Source organism: Teleopsis dalmanni, chromosome X, assembly GCF_002237135.1.
Source record: "Teleopsis dalmanni isolate 2A chromosome X, ASM223713v2, whole genome shotgun sequence".
NCBI classification, from domain to species: Eukaryota; Metazoa; Arthropoda; class Insecta; order Diptera; family Diopsidae; genus Teleopsis; species Teleopsis dalmanni.
In genome coordinates, this window is record NC_051848.1 from 74,479,778 (window position 1) to 74,503,525 (window position 23,748).

Genomic DNA, 23,748 nt, shown 5'->3' on the forward strand with positions numbered 1-23,748 from the left:
TATATATTTTACAATTTTATTAAAGCATTATCAACATATATTGTAGTTTCATGCAAAGCTTCTTTATTAATACGAATAATATTACTTTCATGCAGTGTTTACACACATAGCTTAAAATAAATAAATTACTATTGATTAAACTAATTTAAGGAAAATTGAAAAGAACTAATTAAATTAAATTAATAAAAATTTTATACAATTTTATAGAATATAATTTTGTTTACTTATTTTACGGCATTTTATATATTTTAATTACACAATCTGGCATTATTTTCATATCCCATTTCGATACTAATAAATATCAGATAAAAACAAATCTGGTAGTACTTAGCAATTATAAAAAATAATCTATATTCCCGACTCTGTTTGTTTCAAAGTGGATATATCGTAAGCTACATAATACATTATTATACATAATTCCTATGTAAAAACATGTATACATGTATGTATAAAATCATATTTACATCTGCGTTTATCAATCTAAGATGTAATATGAAGGTTTTAAATATAATTAAAAACCTTAAAATTTAACCATGTTTACGCTTATCCTAGAGTTATGACAAAAATCAAGACAAGTAGCTAGCTAGCAGCTAGACAAAAAAATTTACAGATTAAATTGACTATGTATAAAACTAAAATTAAACTAAGAATGAATGAAACAAATGGTTAGGCATTTGTTGAACATTGGTTAGCAACACCAGTTGTGTTGGTCATATTACCACAATTTTGTGGTTGATAAAGATAATTTCGCAGAGCTAAAGTTGGGTGGCTTGGAGAATATTGAACTGCTTGCTGAACTGGCAATTCATTCGCATATATAACATTAAAATATTGTTGCTGTTGTTGTGTTTGTTGTGGTTGTTGTTGTTGTTGCTGCTGTTGTTGCTGCTGTTGTTGTTGCTGTTGCTGATGCTGATGCATCTGCTCTTGTAAGAAAGTCGTTTGTATTGCATTAGTTTGCTGATTTACAAAGGATAATGTTAACGGCGGGTGCAATTGTTGCTTTGTTTCTACTTGATATAAAAATGGTGTTGAACTTGGCATGGTCGTTGTTATTACTTCATTATTGTTGTTATTATTATTTGTTGCTATAGTATTAGTGATATTTGATTTTGTCTATAAACCTGATATGACAACTTCATGCTGCCCATCTTCGTCTATTTCCAATATTTCCTGTTTATGAATTATAACGCGCCCATCTTCGGTGGTAATTGTTGTGGCTGCAGGTTGCTGAGGTAGCTGTGCGGGCTGACGTGGCGCTGTTTGGCCTATAAAATATAACAACAACAAAAAAATCATTTTACATTACATTAACTATAATAATTTACTATAAAATTTATATGCTAGATTATATACTAAGATATAACAGATGTCAATGTTGCTGATGAAGTTGCGAAGTAGGATGTAACAAAGTTCTAATATGAAAGAGCGAATTATGATGCAGATCTTTATATTTTAATTTTAGAAAATGAGAAAGCGGATGCAAATGTTAAATTGCTTAAATAAGAAATTTGATAATAACACATATGCGTTATTACTAGTTTTATTATATTTATCAATAAGAGTAGTTGTTATACCATTCTGCCTTGACGAAGAACTCAAAACAAAATTGCTAAACGTGGTCCGTCTATTTTATATAGAAAAGTATTATAAAAATAAAAATTATTTTTATGTGAATTTGTGTTATCTATAATATTTTTTATATATTTTTTATTTAGTAATACCAACGTTTCGAAGTTTTTTTTTGTGAGTTTAATAACTGTGTTATTAAAATTATTAAAGTCATGTGCCGATTATCAATCCGCTTTATTCCATAAAACGGAAATGTTTAAATGATACCAGAAGAGGGCGGGTCTACGAACCCAAATCAGTGGTCTTAAGAGTTACAATAACAAAAGTTTATTGGCAACAAAATGACAAAAAAACTTTATGTTTAATAGGTAAGTTTTTTAGCTGATCATGCATTGGGAAATTTTGTGTATTTCCCAATATCGATCTTAACTCTATTTTGAACATATTTTATGGATGAAATTGTTGGTATATAATTTATAAACTGCAAGCACCAAAGATAAGGCTTGGACTCTCAAAGAAATTGTAAATTTCAAATATCAGTATTACTACTCCAATTAAGTCCGTGTATTTCTTAAGATGATCAATACTAGTACATTACTTCCACCAGAAAAGATATGAATATTGTATTTTAGTTTAAAAGAAAATTTAAACAGTAGTAGTACATCTCATTTTTTAAATGGTCTAAGATAACAAAACCAGTTACTATTAAAAAACGAATTATTCGGCTAAAAGTTCTCCATATTTTAAACATTAATATATTAAATAAAATTTGATACTGATGTTATATTGCAGATTATCAAGTTGTTTCAGGGATGGCAATGCTTTGTATTTCATTTATAAACTAAAATAAAGCTAAAACAATGCTTTCAATGCAAGATATTGACTTAATTAATAAAAAAAAACACTGTCCTTAAAATTCCACAAAAAAAATAAACTCTTCCTTCAAACCTCTCTATAGCGAACCTCCCTATAATGAATTCTTCTCTATAATAAAATTTTGTTGAAGACACACTGACTTTTTGAATTTGTTCATATATTTGAACCTCTTTATAGCGAACCTCTTTATAGCGAATTCGTCTCTATAACGAGAGGAACACATATGTGTATGCTCTTGCATTTAAAAGGAGAGGTAGAGAATTTTCAAAGAGGTTTAGAAATTTTTAAGTCTATTCATTTGTTGTAAGAGTTTCTTGACAAAGAAAAAGTAAAAATGTCCAAATAAGCAAAAATATCAGACTTTTTTCGAGTTAAATATAATAATAAATTATAATAATTTAAATTATGTATTATAATAAATTAAATAGTAATAAATAAAAATAGTTTCTCTAAATACAAAATAATATTTTATTAATATTTTTAATGTTATGTATGTTTATATGAATAAACATGAATTGAAACATATTTTTTAAATAAATTCCCTACGAAATGCAAAAAATTGTTTAACCTCTCTATATGCAGACACCAATGGCTTCGTTATAGTATATACAATATACTGTATATACAATATATGTGAATGGATACACGCTTTTATCATAGCTCGGACAAGTTTACTTTCAAATTTAAAGAAGCAAGAATTTAAGAATATTTAAATGGCAGTCCTCAAATTGAAATAGCAAAAAAATAAAAAATTAATGTTTATGTTTAACTTGATAAATTCCGTTAAAACGGTTCATTTGTGTGAAGCCTCTTGCAAGACTACTCGTCGAATGGATTGAACCATAGGAGTACGCAGGCGTACCCTTGAAGCTGCTTTCAAAACTTAAAGATCAGCCGAATAGCCAATGATAACTAAAAAGCATTTGTAAAAGAAGATTTTTTGTTAGGCTCTAATTAATATTAATATACTTCATTTGTATTAAATTTAACGCGGAGCCACTTATATTGGACTATTGCTAAATGGAAGACATTTAATATATTTGATTCTAATCGGATGTGCACAAAACGCTGCGATAAAGGAAAACGTTTACATCCACGTAACTGGCAAGTGACGGTGAAGCATGCGTTTGGGTCAATAATGATTTGGGCGTGCTTCTTTGGATTTGGACTTCATTTGATCTTCCAATCCAATCCTTTATTGGGTTTAGACTCCAAATTCATCAAATTATAGACCAACATGTGTAAAAAAATATATTTTAGAAAACCATATGTTCCCCCATGCCGATGGGAAAACGTCGCTTCGACGGATATATCAGCACGATAACGGCCTGAAACATATCTCAAAGCTGGTAAACGAAAGAATTTTGAACAAAGCATCATAATTAACGAATTGTTTTGATACACAGCGTAGTAATGGTGAACAGAGTGAAAAGCTTAAACTACAAACGAGGGTAGATAGCTAACAAAAATCCGTACAATAAAACATATATGGAAGTAAATTAAAAAGGAACAGTTATTGAAGAGGGGGGAGGCGTTTACAATGAAATACTTAAAAAGAAGTAGTCATATTGCGAGGTATGAATATATTTATTTTATTTATTTGTCATTAAAAAAAAAATTTGTCCTTGCGGTGGTATCAACTAAAACAGCAATTTTCTGTGAATAAGATTCTATAAGGCACTGTTGGTTTCCAAAACGAAAAATTTAATAAATAATAATAGATAGAATATTTTATACATATATGGGTAATATGAACTGACACGTCTTCTGTATGTTGCCAAACATCTAACAAAATCAAATAACTCCTAAATTGCCAATAGTTTCACGGTTTATTACTTAAACTTTGGTAAAATACATGCAGTATATTTTGGATTTTTGACTTTTAGCTCCAAACCAAAAATAACTGAACAAACGAAATAAGCAACTACAAAAATTGTGGAGCAGGGAAGTTTACGTGATAGCAAGGTAAAAAATATTTTAAATCAATTCGCGTATCATTTTGACATACTACAGCAATGAATCACTCACTGTAAGTACGTTTAAGTAAGGTCAATGCTTACACATAAAACACTAAGCTGATACCAAGAGCCGTATCTACGTCTCAAAAACATGTCTTGACAATTTATCGACCACCCATCTACTAAGCAGTGGGTAAGAATAACAACAAAACATTACAGAAGCACAATAACCCATCCACAGACTCTGTCTTCTGCTACCTACTCAAAGTAAGTATATAATACCCGTTACATATTCGTCAAAGTATATGTCTTAACTATATTTATAAGCAATTGATGTTTCTGTTTCCTAGGCAATTAAATACTTTACCACAACCATAACAACACAAAATATGAATAGTCAAACAAAAGTCGCAGTAAAAATGTGGTACATATGAGAAACTAATACAGAATTTGCTACCAAAGACTTTTAAATTGAATCTTTGAATATTGTTCTATTTTGCCTTTGTCAGTGTAATTTTACACTAAACATAATATATATTTTGAAAATTTCTGATAGATGATATTTTGCAACATATGAATCTATAATATCATTATAATAGCCCAAGGTAACTTGAAAAGTAAGGGTATAAAAGGATCGCAGAGCTAATTGGGGTACTAATATTAATAATAATAAATAAATACTGAAAATATATCTCACCATATTTCTGATGAATTCCTCTATGTCGTTTCAATGCAAAACGATCTGCAAAGGCAGCTGAGCAAATATCACATTTAAATGGTTTTTCGCCTGAATGTACTTTAGCGTGATTCTTTAAATGTGCTGCTTGCGAAAACGCAGAGCCACATATATCGCATTTGTAGGGTTTTTCACCAGTATGAATTCGACGATGATTCCATAATGTAGCATGACGAGCAAAGCCTTTATCGCACACCTCACAAACGTACGGTCGTTCTCCACTGTGAGTACGTTCGTGATTTTTTAGATGCGGCGATTGCGAAAACTGCATACCGCAGGTTTGGCATCTAAATTTTACAACAACATTGTTTTACTTTATTAAGCACATATCAATTTTTACTTTAAGCAAGTACTCACTTGTAGGGTTTTTCGCCAGTATGTATTCTGGCATGATTTTTCAAATAAACTGCCTTGGCAAAGGCTAAACCACATATAGAGCACTTATAATTCTTCTCGCCACTGTGGAGTTTTTTATGCGACCATAAACTGGAATAACGTGAGAAAGTGCCTCCACAAATATTGCACGTAAATGGTTTTGGATTTCTATAAGTGTAAAACTGAACTATAGTATCTTTATCAAATTCTGCTACAATTTTTTTTCCTTACTCTGATTTAACATTATTTGCCGGTGACTTCGACTGTGAATTCCCGCCACCAACAAATATAAAGCCGGAACCATTACATTTATAGCACTTTGTTACTTGCTGTGTGTTACGCTTTTTAACTGGGTGGTGACCGGCAGCCACCGTGGCTGTTGGTGTTGAATTTTCTCTTTTAATACTAGGCGACGCTTGCTGTTGTACAATTTGTTGCACATGTACTTGAGGGGATTGCGTTGTTGCAGTTATAATTTGTACAGGTTGTATTTGGTTTGGTATTATAGTTTGACCAGTTATGGAATCCATCGAAGATTCTGACGTGCCACTGGGCAACTCATTTAGTTCGAATTTAATTTCACCATCAGGCGCAACAAATATTTGTGTATTAGCTACTTGCGCAGCGGCTACGGCTTGTTGTGCCGCCTGCTCATTTTGCAAACACATGTCACAACGTGTATGTTTTACAGCTCCTTTGCGTTTCACCGGCTGTAAAATCTGTGTACCACATGTTGTACATTTACTTTGCTCTAATTTTATTTGCTTCGCATTTCCACTTGTAGTCACTGTCATTTCGTTGCTAGTCGCATTTTGATGATGTTGCTGTAGCACCGTTGTGGCTGGTTCTAATGATTCGGTAGCGACTATTTGAATCTGACCCATTTGTCCATTGTCAGTTATTATGTTCTGTGTCTGAACCAGTCCTTGTGCGTTTACTACAGTTATAGCATCTTGCTGTTGATGTTGTTCTGCGCTGTTGTCCGTATGAATCCTTTTATGATGATTTAACAGAGCCAAATGTGAAAACATCAGTCCACAAACATCACATTTAAAACTGATATTGGAAATAGTATTAGTTAGCGGTGAAATTGTCTGAAAGAAAAAAGCAAATATAAAAAAATACAATTAAAATAAAATTTGATTGAAATTAAAAATTTACTAAAATTGAAATATTACTAAAATTAAAACTTTATTGAAATCAAAAGTTTATTGCATCCCATATTAGCTTCATTGCTAATTATTATAGTAACTATTAGTTTTACATACAAATTAAAAAAAAATATAAAAATATTAAAAAAATATATATAAAAAAATATTAAAAAATGAATATAAAAAACATTAAAAAAAATACATAAAAATATTAAAAAAAAATATATAAAAATATTAAAACAAATATATAAAAATATTAAAAACAATATATAAAAATATTAAAAAAAATATATAAAAATATTAAAAAAAATATATATATATAAAAATATTAAAAAAAATATATATATATAAAAATATTAAAAAAAATAAATATATAAAAAAATTTTTTATAAAAAATATATATATATAAAAAAATAAAAAAAAACAATAAAAAAATAAATAAATAAAAAAAGATAAAAAAATAAATAAATAAAAAAGATAGAAAAATAAATAAATAAAAAAAAAAAGATAAAAAATAAGTAAATAAATAAATAAAAAAAGATAAAAAAAAAATAAATAAAAAAATAAATAAAAAAATAAATAAAAAAATAAATAAAAAAATTAATAAAAAAATATAAAAAAAATATAAAAATAAAATAAAAAAAAATTGTTTGTATTAGTGTTTTACTTATGTGTTTTAAAATTTGCCGGGCTTTAGGTCGTGTTTTTAAATTTGTATTTTTATATAATAACTTATATTATCTAATAAACAAACTTAAGATTAAATAAAAAAATATCACAGTTGTTCACTTATATAATATATTTTATTAACAGATATTTCGGTCTACTTCAGTGTTATTACAATAATACAAATACAATATATAATTGTAAAAAAAATAAATATAAAATATATTAAAAGAAAAATATTGAAAAAAAAATATTAAGATCAAATTGTAAAAAAACAAAGATATATAACAACATTAGCATTTAAAAAATATTGACCATTTTAATAATATTTAACACATTCATATAATGTTGTATGAATGCATATTATTGATGTTTGATATAATTTTTGTTTATTCTTGTTCTATATTATATATGTACAATATTTACATAATGTTATACATAAATTCTTATAGATTGCTAACTATAAACATAGACTCTATATAGCAAAAATGTGTCACATATATTTCCCTATCGTAAAATAGTTTATTTCTTTACAATATAACTAGAGACGACTCTGTCCCTACTTGCAAAGCTCAAATCTGTAAAATATAAAAGAAAAGAATAGCCAAATATATTTAAAAATAATAAATGATTTCAGATGATGGTGCATACGAGTTTTTTTATAATAAAAATACACTATTAATTTCAAATGAACGCCTAGAATCGCGCGACATCGTAACTTTACCACGCTTGCGGTTGTAAGATTCATTAAATCACAATATATATGGCAATATACACGGCTGACGGTAGCGCCGTGTTACATGGCACGCATTTATCACCGCAATTTGTTATTCATATTAATATTCTTAACAGATATTATATTCTTGGAAATCTTTTAGCAAGCTTAGCACAATAGCTCGTCAGTCAGCACAATAACTGGAAAGCATTTGTAAATTCTATAATATAAATTCGATGTACATAAAATGTTCTTTGTAAATAGACTAAATTTGTAATTTTGTTAAAATACAAATATGTCCTAATAATATTGAAAAGAGACACCCAATAGAATTCCAATATTTTTTGAGATTCATACCAGCACGAACATAAAAAAATAGTGGGCATCACTGATATAAAGAGATATTCCTAATCAAAAATATGTATCCCCATCTTCATTAAACTGAAACTCAAAAAGAATCGTTGTTTAATATTCACACTGTTTACATTAACTTGCCAAGAACCGGATATACCAAGAGTATTAAAATTAGCCACAAAAAAATTCTTTGGAATAATCGTTGTTATAACCCGAGTAGATCTATATAGCAAGAAAAATGAAAGATATATAATCCATTCTTATACACTTCTCAGCAATACTCTCCTCCCCTCCCACAATACCATCATCTATTTTTGTTGTCTGCTTGACAGATCATGTTGTCTGCTTGACAGATCTCTACGAGCTACAACATCAACAAAAGAATAAAATATGCGAATACATATGTTAGCATATGGATAAGATAGGGAATAAGTAAGAAGAGGGTTAAGATTGATTTGTGGTAAGAAATGGTTAAAGAGTAGGTTTAATTTAATTGAAACTAGTCTATGGCTAGGCAAAAAAATCTTGCTACTTCAATGGATCAAAGAGAAAACAAGAACAGCTCTTAGAAACCAGCTGTATATTGAACAAGATTTCTCATATTCCTCTTCAACATACATAAGTACACTTGAGGACAATTTCATATAAGTGTCAGTCGACATATAAGTGTAAACTAAAATTAGTGTGAGCATTTAATTAAATATTTTTTCATACATATTTCATACAAATAGTATTTTTTTATTTATTTACTGCAGATTTATGCCATAAAGCAGAATCCATAACTTCAAAAATAGTATTCTTTTAACAAATGATTTGAGAGAACCGCTTGATTTTTTAATCACCGTTTTTAAGAGATTAAATACATTTAATATCGTCAAGCATTTTAAGTTGGGGGACACAAACAAAGTAACTATTAAATTTAAATAAAATAATCAGTTTAGATACATATCAGAACTACACAAGTATTTCATGTACCAATTGGCTTGTAGTCAAAACTAATATCTGGTGGTTTCCAGTACAAAGTTACAGGCGATAAAGTTATTCGCAAAAAATTTTCAGATTAGAAGAATTAATCAAAAAGTAATGTCATATAGTCATCGTTGTAACCAGACATAAATTTCAAAGTCATATTTTAATTTTTTTTTTAATTAGCACAAATCGCGTCACTCTCAAAAGTCGAAAAATTCGAGTATTAAACGCCTAATTGGAGTGGTACCCTACATATATGTTTATGTTGTTGTAGCCCGCAAGAATATGTCTGTGTAGTCTCTTTTTAAATTGTTGAACGACAGTTGGTCGTCAAACTCGAGAAGTGATTCCTGGACGTAGAGCTGGCCGTCCCTAAAACCATGTGTTTAGGTAGATCCTTTCCTTGCCTTGAAAAGTCTGCTCAAGTTGGCTTTCTTGTGAATGATAAAAATGCGACAAAAAAAAGTGAAGGAACGACAGCAGTCGTCAATAGAATGAAATTCATAAAAAGCTACAGCTGCTTCCTGGCTATAGAAAATAGAGTCCATTTGCAAGTTAATATCTTGGCATTACGTATTGTTTTGAATTTTTTACTAGATGAATATAATTACTTCACTAAAACTGCCACACATTTATACATTACATAGTTCTTATAACATTTTTAATTTTTATAAATAAAAAATAAAATATTAAAAATAATGCAAAAAAAAAGTTATTAACTTTCATTGGGTAACATACACTTACTGTTGCAATGGGTTTGTTCTGATTAACAATCTGTAAGCGACCCTGCGCATCCAATGTAGCAATACCAATTGTGCCACCTTGATTTAATTGCATCCCATTAACTAAAGCATAATTGTAACCACCAACTGGCTGAGCAATATAACAAGTTTTCGTATCATCAGTGGCCAGTTGTGCTAAATTTACGGTAGCATTACCCTGTGTTCGGAAAAATGATAATCATATATTAACATCTGAATATATATATAGTAATAATTTTGCTTACATTTGTCGTATAATAAAATGTTGGTTGGTCTGTTTTTTGACCTTCAATTTTAGGCTGCTTTAGTATAGTACCATCTGCAGTTTGATATTGTATAGCTGTAGGTTGTCCATTTGCACCAATTGTATTGGTAGCAAATATGATGTTTTTGGTGATATCTTCCATCATTTGTAATAGCTTGCTTTATAAACTAGAAGCACACAAAATTAAATATATATCAATAGTACATACAAAAAAGAAAAAACATATTGTTTTTCGATAAAATAATATCCAAAATAGCTATTATTTCTTTTAAATCATATTTATAATAAATAATATGGTTAATAAATATTGATTATATATACAATCTAGCGGTTAAGATCGATGTAGACCTAAGATACTAAAGCGCGAAAACTGTACGAGTCTTACGAAAATCCACCATAGAAACAATAAAACCGGCTTCTTGTCCCACAAGGATCTATTAAGCAGATAATATGAAAGGAATTACAAAATATACATCTTTATGAATCAGGATATGGGTTGTTGTATCACGCGGGGATCTAAAAGCAGATAACATGAGAGATTTTACAACACGAATACATGGATTAGGAAGTGCATGGGCGATATCTTTTGTTGAAGATAGAAAAGAAATAAGGGAGAAGGGAGTGGAAGTATCAAAAACGGCCGAGTCTACGTCCCGGAGCAAATTTTCAATTTCGATGACAAAATGTCGTTTAACACCCCCCCTAAAGGGATTTCACAAAAATGTATGTAAATAATAGTAGTGTAAGCGGGAAGGGAATTATTTCGAAAAAGACAGGCTTTGAAAGCGATAATTATAAGCCCGCCTTTACTCATACACTTCTACCTCAACTGTATAACTTTGCTTATATATCATCCGATCCTGCAAAAAACAGCAATAACAGACATCAAAACATAGATACATTTAACACCTTGGGGAATACGTAAACCAGGAACATCACTCAAACTATATAACGACCGCTAAATATCTCTGCCGTCAAAATTAAATAACGAAAATATTATGTGCTACTAATGTTGTAAATAATAATGTATGACAACAATAAAAGGTAAAAAAAAACAAAAGAAATATTTTTCACATATATAAAAAAAAAAAAACTTGCAAATTAAATAAACCAAAATTTCGCTTCTTTGTATTATTTAAATAATAAATTAATTGTTTATTATATTTTTAAAAAAACTAGTCTATTTACAAAAGTTGAATTAATGCAATTTCGATTAATTTAATTCATATTTGTAATTATTTTTTTTTGTTTTTATTTTGTATTTTACTTTCGCGCCAAATATTCCTTCTTATATTTCCACTGCACGAGTATTAAGACAGAATAATTTTTTGTTTGGCAATGCCATTGGTAGGAAAGTGATGCCACTACAAAATGCGAAATGTCAATGTAAAAGGAGACAAAACTACGTAATAAAATATACAACAGAAAAGAAAAATCATGGAAAACATGAGCTGAAATAATAAAAAATGACGGCTGCAAAAATGAGAAACATGTTGAAAACTGCGTCTGTATGTCGATTAAGCAAAAGGGAGAGAAAAGACAAAACGAAACGAAATATAAAGCGATAAGGGGAGAGACGTTCTCCAGCCGATATACCAAACTAGCTTGTCTGCTTTTACAAATGAATAAGATAAAAATATTTGTTTGTTTACTAAACTTTCAAAATCTAATACCGACTTTAACAATTAGAAGTCGAAAGCGCCTTTGTCAAGCGATAAACAAAATTGCACATATTTTACAGTTTTCGTAGACATAATGCAAACAATGGTAAATACACTCAGATTTTGGCTACAAAAATATACACACACCTTTTCTATGAACTTTGAATACACACAGTCAGTCACCACTTGCAATTACTTGACTTATACAATTCGTCTAATTAATTTTAAAGACATAAAATTATTTAAATTCTTATTGAAAACTTCACTTTATTTATTTAGTGTAATTTTATGTTTGTTTCTTTTTCTAGCAAATTCAATTATAAAACTTTTGTATGAGACGGAAAAAGTTTTACAAGACAAAATATATTTACAATAAATCGTTTATGTAGCGACTACGTCGTCTTTTTTTCTCGTTTGCCAACGCTACTTATCATACCGCAGGGAGTAAGTGTGTATGTTAAAGCAGAAGCATCACAAAATAGACAAGAAAAGCAATATGGCGGAGCAGACAGGATTCGACAAAATTAGTTTCACATTTATTAAATTTAGTTATTTTATTATTAAACACTATTTAATTTTATTTTCTTACATATTAATTCAGTCCACTATCTACAAATTTAATCGTTATCTTCTTTAAACCGAATAATTATATCACAGCAGCAGATTTGCTTAACTGTTCGCACGCGTTAACACCAACGTGATGTTCAAAATCTGAAACGAGACTGAATTGAACTAAGAGAGCATGTGTGAAAGGGATAAATTCACCTAATGCTGAGTTGACAGCTGTCAAAAGTCATGTTGGGTTTCGCTCACGCCTTCTATGTTGAAAAGAGTAAATTATATGAGGAATGAGTGACCAGAGCAAAACGCAAAATGAAATGAGTGAATGAATAAATTTTTTATGTGTAAATGAAAAGTTCCAATCACTTTCAAACTCTAATAGAATTTCATAAATTCAAATTTTTACCACTGCTAAAAATTAATTATTTTTAACTGTGTTATTATTTTTTTTATTACAAAAGTGAACATCATGATAATTTACTATAATAGTAATAATTTTGGTGACAATAGCTGATATATGTATATAGTGTGAAAATTAGTAAGATAGCACTAGTACAGTATTAATTTTAAGCTTGCAAAAAAGCACATATTAGATTTTCTCACATATTAAAATTGTTTTAAATTACTTAAGTGTTATAAATGTGCTAAATAATTTTAAAAAATGTCTATATTAAGCATATTAACAAATTTTAGTATCATATTCTTCAAGCTAAGTTGCTATATTGTTAAACTCCACCTGTCGAATCAGCTGTTGTCAATTTGTATACATTGTATTTTTTGAGGAATGCTTCAAAAATTTCATAAATAATGAAATGGGAGATATCTGAGTATATGTTTTTACTATTCTCATCGTAAAGTTATAAAATTTAATTGTTGAAATCGTAAATTCTATTATGCTCATTTTATTTTATATAAAAGTCAGGAAATGGAAAGAACAAAAGAAAGTAAAATTAAAACTGATATAAAGATTCTTCTATGATACAATTTTTAATAACTTTCAATCTTTCATTATATATATTATCTTTTTAAAAATGATACAATAATGATAATCAGCTAAAATTTTAATGAATTGCGAATACATTATTAGAATTGTTGTCTCTGTGTAATTTGTCAAACTCTCAAGGCTCAGTTAGACGGTAGGTAATGTAAGAAATGCACAACCAACCAAACCTGCGTATTTGATAGAAACGAAATAAACAAAGTACACCGTTTTTGTTTATTTTAAACCTATTAAATACGCAGGTTTGGTTGGTTGTGCATTTCGTTTTGAATTAATTTTTTAGTCAAACTTAAGCCAAAGCGAAATGCGTAACCAACCACACCTGTGTATTTAATAAGAAATAAATTAACAAAAACGGCGAACTTTATTATTTTGTTCCTGTCAAACACACGTTTAAGTTCTTACGGTACGTACCAATTAACTGAGCCTTAACTCGGTAACATTGAAATTTGACAAAAAGAAATATTTATAATTAAACTAGTTGTGAGTGCGCATTTTTAAATATTATTTTAATTTTAAAAAATAAATTTATATATAATTTTATCAGGTTACCGAGTTATGGAACATATACTTATATCCGTATTAATAAAATATGTGGAAATTTTAAAATTTGATTAAATTTAGAAGTAGACAAATGTACGTGTGCTGATGAATATATGCAATAAACAAGTGTTAGATAAAGCATAATAATTTCTAACTATTATTAGCTCCTTTTTATCAAACAATTAACAGATCAACATGAACACGGGAAGTAATTACAAGTAATTTAGCTACTACACAATCTGTTTCAATGTGAACTAAATGTGCGAAATAAAAGTGAAATGTAATTAAGAAAAAATTACGTTAACAATGCTACTTTTTAATATTTACGATGCAAGAAGAATACACAGCAAGCTAAAAATCGTATATCAAAGTCGTGAGCAGAAGGATAACACAAGCTATTATAAATAAATAAACAGATGGCATATATTTATATTGTCATATACTACCAACTACTTAAATTTCTAATCGGTATTGTTTGAGGAAAAAAAGTAAAGGCAACAACTAGTTGAAACGTCTTTGGTTACTGATTCAACCGTTTCCAACTGGGCAGTAACACACAAATGTCTCACGATAAAGGAGAAAAGTATTGTTACTCTTTTCGTAATTAAGACTACAGAGTTTTGGATATGCATATTTTGTCATAAGAAGTATTATACTAGTTGGTATTCTAGAGGAATAAGTATAATAAACTCTAATAGGAAACAAGGGGTAACGTAGAGGGTTGGCATATGAAAATGAGTATTGTAATAAGCAGTTCACACTGCGGGATTTAATGTTGGTTAACTGTATATTTGGGTTGCGTTGTTGTTGTTTTCCGTTGATTTTTTTTGTCTCTAAACTAATTTACTGAAAATGTGTTTATTCTTTCTAGATCAAAAATCTTAAAAAATCTTAAAATCTTATATTAATATTTAGTTCATAACTACCCAGTAGCATTTTAAGTAGAACTTCAAACAAACATCTTAAGAAGTGTTTCTTAATTTATTATGTAGTTCATTACTTTTCGAAATCTTTCTACTAGATTATATAAAAAAAAATTATATCATTGAACAAAAACACTAAAAACATAAAACTATGTATTTAATTTAATTCATTTCCCTTGCAGTGTGATATTTTTACTTTCCTACCGCCGAGCTGGAACCATATAACTGCAGTAATCATATGGCAATGACATTACAAAAACAGTAATGAAAACTACAAGTTGCGGATTTCAATGTCCGAGTCGAATACATTAACTGAAATTGGTAGATTAAAGAAAAGATTTCTCCCAGGGAATGGCGCATGAAAATTATAATGTGAACGTTCACTCATTAATATAAATGAGCAAGTAGCCAAATGAGACAGTGTGAATGTTCTATAAGAAAAGTAAGAACAAAAAGTTAAATGCAACCCTCAAAAATAGATTTCTCACAAGCAAAATTATTGAGATTAGCAATATTTGTCATAGGTTTTATATGTTAAATGTGAAGAAACAGCAGTTGAGCTATACACAAACATACTAAGTATTTAATAAAATCTTTGTTTATATATATATATATATATATATATATATATATATACATATATATATATATATTTAATCAATAAACTATATATATAACTATTTGTGTGATATTTTATTGTGTGAAATTTTTTAAAGCAAACATAGGCTCTCATTAGTCTTTCAAAAAACTTTCTGACATATAAAAGATCTTTCTCATGCAATAAGTAACTTATGCCAGTGGAAACAACAAAATCTTAAAGTTACTTAAGTAAGTTACTAAGTAATTCATTTGTCATTTTTTATTTTATTGAAGTCATCATATCATACACTATAAGTTTTAATGTGGGCGAATAAATAACAGTACAGCTCATACGCAATGAGAGACCACAAATTATAAAAAGATTTAAATAATAATTTTGCTAATGTTTATATTAAAGGATATTCAAATATATCAAATATGCCCTGATTTTTCGAATTTTTAGTCGGCAACTGTATCAGCGCAAAATACATATGTATATAGTTAATATTGCAGATACTGTATAACTGTTTGAGGCAAAGTTGACTAAATTAAATTTACCGAATAATATAGCTTTAATAGTTTTTGATTATTTCAGAAGACAAGAAGTACATGCGAATAGAGAAAAAATTGCTGAAAGAGTGTAATAAGTACCTATGTTTTATTTGTAAATCCATTCTTTTATTAAAAAAGTACCCAGTTCTTGATATATAGCGCAAAAAAGCAGAGAACTTTTTAAGTGTTAATAATACTAGTTTCGGACAAGATGGTCATAACATTAGGGTGTTTCGTTCCAGAGCGCAGAACTATTGAAGACATGAACGTTTTGTAGGAAGAAAAAAAAAATTAAACCAAGGTTTTAAAAAATGTATGTATTTTTTTGCTCATGAGCGCAGTATGTTCAATTGCCTACCGAGGCTAAAGGTAAATCTAAACTATCTTTAGCCGGAAACAACTCAAAAATAGTTTATTTAAGTATGTCAGGTCTTGTGCAAATGTCGAAGAGAGCAACATGTAGCACACTTAAATGATCGATTATAGAAAAACGGTATTTTATAGATGATACATTTTTTTGCGAAAATGTTGTACGAAGAATTAATAGAGAGAGAGAGAGAGCTTTGCAATGAAATGAAACAAGTAGAATTTAAAAAAAAGATAACAATTTATTAAAAAATATATATCTTCATAATGCTATTTTATATGAATAAGCCCTTTCGATTTTAGATCGTGAAGTGGTATTTCTTTAAACTGCAATTTAACCATTAAAGATTAAAATATAGTTATCCTCTAAAGAATATTACCCAGTAACAGTATCTCATTTTAAAGAACTATTTAGATTTTATGAAAAGTTGGAATAGCTTTGAACCCTTTAAGTTTTTTATGGAGAGAGTAATAGGTCAGTTAAGAGATTGGATTGACCTTATTGTTATATGAAATAGTATTATATAATATATAATCAAATAATATAAAATTGTTATAAAATGGAATTACATTCTATAGAATCTTAATCAGTAACAAAATCTTCGCTGAAATACCTATTTAGGTTTTTTTTTAATATTCAAATGTTTTTAAACCTTAAGAGTTTTTTCATGAAAAAAATGTACTATATATTTTGTCTAACTCGCTAGGATCTTATTTTGTGGATCGCTAGGATCTTATATATTATTGCAAATAGCAGTGATTAATACTATAATTATTCGGAGAAGCCAACACTTTTTCTATGGTAAGCAGATATTGGCAAGCACTAAAGAGTGAAGTCTTTACAAGTGCATTAACTCTAGAACAATAAACATTGTTAAAGCGGACGTAATACTTAGTACGCAATCAGAGTGAAAGCACACTGTTCTTCTAACCTGCTCTGTGAAGAAATATCTTAACTGGTCATACTGCAGGGATCTCCAGTATTTTGAGCTGAGAATGTGTAGACTTTTTAGTTCGTAGACATGTATGACTCGTAGTCGTATAAAGTTTTTTCCTCTAGATTTAATTAACCTAATTATTAAGTTAATTGCTAAGTAATATATATATATATTTTTTTTTGTCACAAAACAGAAAAATAAGGCAAGTCTCAGCGGAAAGGAAATTTATAAAAATCTATGAACTTTCATCATGGAACTTTTTCTGACTTGACATTTTAAATTTGGACAATAGTCTATTCATATGTATGTATGTGTGTGCTTCCAAAAGAAACAGAAAACCTTGTTGATTTCTTGTTTCAGATTTTCATTCAAGCAAATAAATTTAATAAATCATGTTTTTCACTTTTCGACTGACGGTAATGATGAAGCTATCAGCAAAATCGAAGCCCACATAAATTTGGCACTGCAGTAAAAATAGACAAGCCATGCTTAACTGACACAGCAACACAAGCGGAAGATCAGCTTCAAAAGCTGTGGGTATGGGCTGGTTGGCGTGATCATGGACGTGGATGCGGTTTGTTTATTACAAGTAGAAACGATACATAGTTTTGACCGTGTGGTATGCAAACCATAAACATAAATAAACAGATTAAAATTGTACATCACATAGGCATAGCAAAGAAACGAGCCAAGAGGAAAAGCATGAGAAGCGCAACTTAAATATGTTAATACATTTTTTTCACTTTTCATTCCAATCCAATGTACAAGAGTGTTGCAATTGTGCAGATGCAATCTTTCCTGCATATGGAATGCCGAAAGCCGAACGGACGGACAGCCGGCCGGAGCATGAGCCAGTCAAATTGGTGTCACATGCTACCACGATTTTAGGACACAACAGGAAAGAGTGAATGTGAAACTGCAATTCGTAGTCAAAAATGCAAAAATTCAAAAAACTTCCCCAACGTCAGCGTTGCAGCTCATCGCACCAGTAATAGCTAAAGGAGCAAACACAACAACACCAACACAAGCAACAACGAAACGCATTAGATAAACAGTCCACAGCGCACGGCAAGCGGCGAATGGCAAACATCACACAAAGAAGAATACACACAAAAGAAAATGGTTTGAGCCAAAATATTTGTAAAAGTCTAGAAAGTGATATGGCAACTTAGTTGGTCTATGAGAATTTCGTGAGTAACTGGCGCGGCGATAAATTGGAGGCGCTCATATGCTCAACAAACAAGTTGTTATGATAAATGGGAATAGTAAAATTTAATGTAACTTTGGAAATGCTTGAAATTCCTTTAAGCTGGCATCTCGCCCAGCTGTGCGGTTGGTTATTTTCCTTGTTTGCGGTTCAAAATACAATATGTCTGTCCTGACAGCAGGCTGGGCGTAGATCCCCAAGGCAGCAAAGAAAATGTTTTATAAATATGCGAAATTAATTAATTAACAATTTATTCAAAATTAATGTATATGAAAATCGGAATAAATTGAAATCATTAATAATAAATATTAAAATAAATAAACGTGAAAGTAATAACCATACACCGCTGAAAGCAACGCTTTTGAAACCAACTTACTAGGATCCTACGAATTCGCTTTTTGAGTTTTTTGGAAGTTAAAATTTATACATATTATTATGAATAATACTACCATTGCAAAATGGATATCAAGTTCAGTGCTATTCAGTGGTGGTCACATTACGTACATATGTAAGTGTCACAGCAAGAAATTTTTCTGCTGTAGGTATTCCATTAAGCACTTCTTGAGATGAAACAAAAGTTTAGGGAATAACTTATTTTTGTTATCTTTTACTTAAATTTTTCTGCTGTAGGTATTCCATTAAGCACTTCTTGAGATGAAACAAAAGTTTAAGGAATAACTTATTTTTGTTATCTTTTACTTAAATTTTTCTGCTGTAGGTATTCCATTAAGCACTTCTTGAGATGAAACAAAAGTTTAAGGAATAACTTATTTTTGTCATCTTTTACTTAACAAATAATGTAAAGAACAGAACACGAGTACTCATGTATCAGCAAGACATCCAACCATCATTGGCGGAATTTTAATTTCCCGGGCACATCAACTTGACAAAGGATTCAATATTTAAATCAAGATTTTTTTACAATCCCATATACATATATAATTTAGTTCTAGATACATTGGAGCTCAAAGTTGTAAATTTTTTTACATTGTTTACATCACCATTACAATACATGCGCCATCTAGTATCAACTAGTAAATGCAAATTTTACATTGATTAAACAACGGAGAGGTGCATTTCACGTTGTTAATGATTTTCGAATGATATTTTGAAAACTAAGCAATATTTACAAATAACGTAAAAAAATTGTGTTATGTACTTGTGGTTACAGTTATTGTAATCCATATTCAAATAGGTGTGTCCGAGAGATTGGTCACTATTTTATGGATATATTGCTTTTGGCAAAAGCTATTGTCATGAAAATATTATAGAAAAAAAAAACTAAGGATATTAGTAAAAACCTCTTTATATATTATTAATAAGTATATTTAAAAAAAACAGAAGCGTAGACAAGATTCTGCCATGTGGAAAGGAAGATATTTTTAGCCGTGATTTGTTTTTTCAGAGTAACAAAAAAATACTCGTAACTTACGACAGAAAACATGTGAGGCAAAACAAAAATGCTCTTTAAATCTTCAGAGTTAGGTTTAACTCGCATAAAAATTTTACGTCTCGTTCTAGTGCAGCCAAGTTTAAAAATCAGTCTATTGTGAATGTGCACTGAAAATATGTTGCAAAATTCAAGTCATCAGTTAAAATCATATGAACTTTTCATTTACTAATAAATTCAAATTAAATAAATTAAATTAAATATATGATATATGACAATTTTTATATTTCATATTGTACACAACATAACAAAAAGCATGTATCAAAAACAAGCATTTAATATATTTAAAAAGTGATGCCAAATTGCTTTCACCAGACTAAATGCTGTTTTTTTCCACAACTCTGAAAGAAAAAATTACAGCTATTAAAACTGAGAACAAGTTTTGTGTCGAACTTTTTTGCAGTTCAATAAAGTAATTACAAGAGTTAGAGAATTGTGGTATAAGGGTGAGGTGAAGTGGTGTTTACTAGAAAAACTTTTTGTCTAAGTTTTTAGCGGTTTACTAAATTATAATAAGATTTAACAGCAGTTTAATTCATTATATATACATGTTTATACATATATGTAAATATATGTATTTGTAAATAATATTATTCTTGTTGATGTTATTTTTAAGGTCTTTATACGAAAACACATATTGCTTCAAATCTTAAACTAACTCTTCTATAATTTCTTTTATTATAGTTAATAAATTTCAATAGAACTATGTTCTGCAGGAGGTGAATTTTAGAATCATTCTTGAATAGAATAAATTATTTGTTAAATTATAACTATATTTTCTTAAATAAGATATAAAAGAAAATAATTCTTAATAATGAACTTGTGGATAAATAATATTTCTTATTGTATAAGCATCAGGATAATAAGAATATCGTCATTGTATTAATAAGAAATTACCAAAATTTCTAGTTAATATTAATACTAAAAAATATTTCTCGATTATACGGTCAAGAAGGAAATGTATCCAGTTGATCACTCCCCCTGAACATATCACCAAATGAGATTTATGAGTTGATATGGTTAAATATCAACAAAGCGAACTCTTTTTTCACATTATTAGAAATAAAATAGAGCTCTGCAATGAAGAGAGATATTAAAAACACGGGTTTGTCTTTATTGCCTTGGCTATGGTTTACGATCTTTCTTGAAATAAAATTTGATTCATGAAATTATTAGAATGCCTTCTTTCTCTTTAATTATTTATTTTAATACAGATATGCATAAATGCCTCAAGATAAAAATGGGCAAGACATTCCACTTCTGCAGAAATTTTCTTCTATGATCGCAATTAGCTTGATATTACTTACTGGAAGTGGTGATTTCAGTTTCGGGAGCAGATAAACTTACGAGGGACTATGTAAGGGGCTTGATCAATCGCATAGATTGAGTTTTAGCTCATTTTGTTCATTTCTCAATTAAAAAAGTTTTGGATACTTTTTACACAGAATGTATTTATTTGCGTACATAAAGAAGCTTCTTTCTAGTTTTCAGGAACATCATATTATTACGAAAGAAAAAACCAGAATTATTATTCAAAGACGTTATCTTTTACATACGTTTTTTAAATTATATATTCCAGATACGCTGACGTATTTGACCTTAATCTTTATTGAAAAAAAAATCTTGAAATAACTACTGAATTAGATTTTTTTAAATTAAAATTGAAATTCTCAGATGTTTTTCGTTAAGTACACACAATTACGGAATGTAATTGTATTTAAATAAATAAATTTTACTGAAAAATATTAAAATTTTATTTCCAATTTTTAATTTTTAAACTATTTATATAATGTATTTTGTGTCGTAAAATATATTATATGAAAAAAAAAACAAATTTATTAGCAAAATAGTCTATAATAAGCTATAGCTGTTATATATATATATTTTTCACAAATTACAGGGTTATCCAGTTTGTAGTTTCATAAGTGATCACGTATAAAAAAGCGCTTGTGACCTAGATTTCGATCAAATCATTATTTCAATATATGGTTTCGATATTCACCATTAGGTCTGAACTTGAATATCATTCAAGTGGTCACGGGATATCTTTCGGTACTGCTTAGATGACGATAGCTCAGTAATAACTTTGATAGATGTTCGTTTTGAAAGCATTAGCGTGAAGAGTTTGAGCATTGTTCGCGATACGCAGAACCGGCTAAAAGGTCCGGTCCAGCATATGTTGTGTGATTTGTGGTACCGTCTTGTTCAGATATCTTCCACAATCATATCTTTAGAGTTTGTATCATACCTTCAAAACAGTACGAATTTCGTTTTTTGGTACGTGAAGCAAGCAAAAATGAACTTCATCATTGAAGAAAATGTAATCGTCATTTGGATCATTTTTTGTTCAAACACAATTTAAACATATTTGGCAGTTGTTACACAAACCATAATTTAAAAATTGGTGATTTACCTTAATTACAATTACTTCCACTCTGTAAAGAGACATTAGTGTAAAAAATTAAATTTAATTTGAACTCACCAAAACCACCTGTTAGGAATGATTGTGGAAGATTGCAGCTACGTTCAGCGGGTGCAATTCTATTCTAGTATTAAAGGGCAGAGAAGAGAGTAGAGGGACTTATTACTTAGCAAGCTAATTTTATCAAAGTCCAAGATAGACGTATTCAGTAAGGGATGTTGCGATTTTAAATGAAGGGGGCAGGGTTTACGCAAACTTGTGAGAGGGTCTAGCTAAGAGTGAACTCTACATTTGTGATGTTAGATGCCTCGGATGAAGAGTGGAATGCGTGGCGGAAGAGTAAGCTCTTCTTCTAGATAATGGGCAAGAAATAGGGGAAAAATTTGTCGTTTACGCGCGGAACACAAATATTTTTTGTATAATTTTATATGTATAGAATTACGTATATACATGATTATAAATATATTTATAATTAAATAAAATTTTAGATAATAGATTTTTTCCTAATTCTAATTTATAATCTAGTATTCTAGCATTATAATATGCTAGCATTATAATATGCTAGCATTATCTAATATAGTATTATTTGTTAATTAGTGCACATCATCTAATTTATATAAGCTACCTATGATCATAACATTTAGTTGTTGATGTTTTTGTGGTTTGAGTTACTGCTTTTGTGCACTTTTACTCTTTTATGGTTGGGGGGCTTATCCCTGCCCCACACTAAGCTTTAACTATACTAGAATTAATATAATTTATTTATCTCTTAACTGATGACGGACCGTAGATCAGCATATCTTCCTATGCGTCCTAAGGTGGACTTAAAGTTTGATAGCATGGGGTTAGGCAACGTATAGACTTTTGTAAATAATTTTAGGGCTCTGTCCTTGAAATATTTTTTCACTGAGTCGATCCTTAGATCTTTATGCATATCTGTTGTCCTAATAAACCAAGGAATCTTATTTAGTCTTCTTAAAGCCAAATTTTGTGCTATCTGTAATTGCTTTATGGCAGTATTTGAGGCTTTGCTGTATGTTACACATCCGTACAGTAATGCTGGCCTAATTATTTGAGTATATAATAGGTCTGTTCCACGAGCTACTCATAGTAAAACATGAGTAAAACAGAAGTAAAATTTACACAAA

At 29.2% G+C, this 23,748-nt stretch overlaps 1 protein-coding gene across 3 annotated transcripts; it reads right to left on the bottom strand.

The window, feature by feature from the left end:
- Nucleotides 1–1,110: 1,110 nt before the first annotated feature.
- LOC119688959 (zinc finger protein 184) lies at nt 1,111–12,789 on the bottom strand. Of its 3 annotated transcripts, none has more exons than XM_038103656.1 (7): nt 12,649–12,789; nt 10,379–10,565; nt 10,117–10,311; nt 5,749–6,611; nt 5,500–5,685; nt 5,104–5,429; nt 1,111–1,268 (listed from the first exon to the last, which is right to left on the bottom strand). In XM_038103656.1, exons 2-7 carry the CDS (start codon nt 10,541–10,543, stop codon nt 1,117–1,119), a joined length of 1,887 nt encoding a protein of 628 aa, XP_037959584.1. In that variant the 5' UTR covers nt 10,544–10,565; nt 12,649–12,789; the 3' UTR covers nt 1,111–1,116. The 3 variants fall into 3 exon arrangements, with proteins under 3 accessions (XP_037959584.1, XP_037959582.1, XP_037959583.1); XM_038103654.1 differs by having other exon boundaries at nt 10,111–10,311; XM_038103655.1 differs by lacking the exon at nt 12,649–12,789 and adding an exon at nt 12,207–12,298 and having other exon boundaries at nt 10,111–10,311.
- Between the last annotated feature and the right edge of the window lie 10,959 nt (nt 12,790–23,748).

Excerpts from the sequence above, each read along its gene's own strand:
- LOC119688959 (XM_038103654.1), bottom strand. The coding sequence starts at position 10,543 with ATGATGGAAGATATCACCAAAAACATCATATTTGCTACCAATACAATT. Across the intron at positions 6,612-10,110 it reads AACCCATTGCAACAGTAAGT|ACAATTTCACCGCTAACTAA; the intron begins GTATGTTACCCA and ends TTTTTCTTTCAG. Across the intron at positions 1,269-5,103 it reads AGGAATTCATCAGAAATATG|GCCAAACAGCGCCACGTCAG; the intron begins GTGAGATATATT and ends TATATTTTATAG.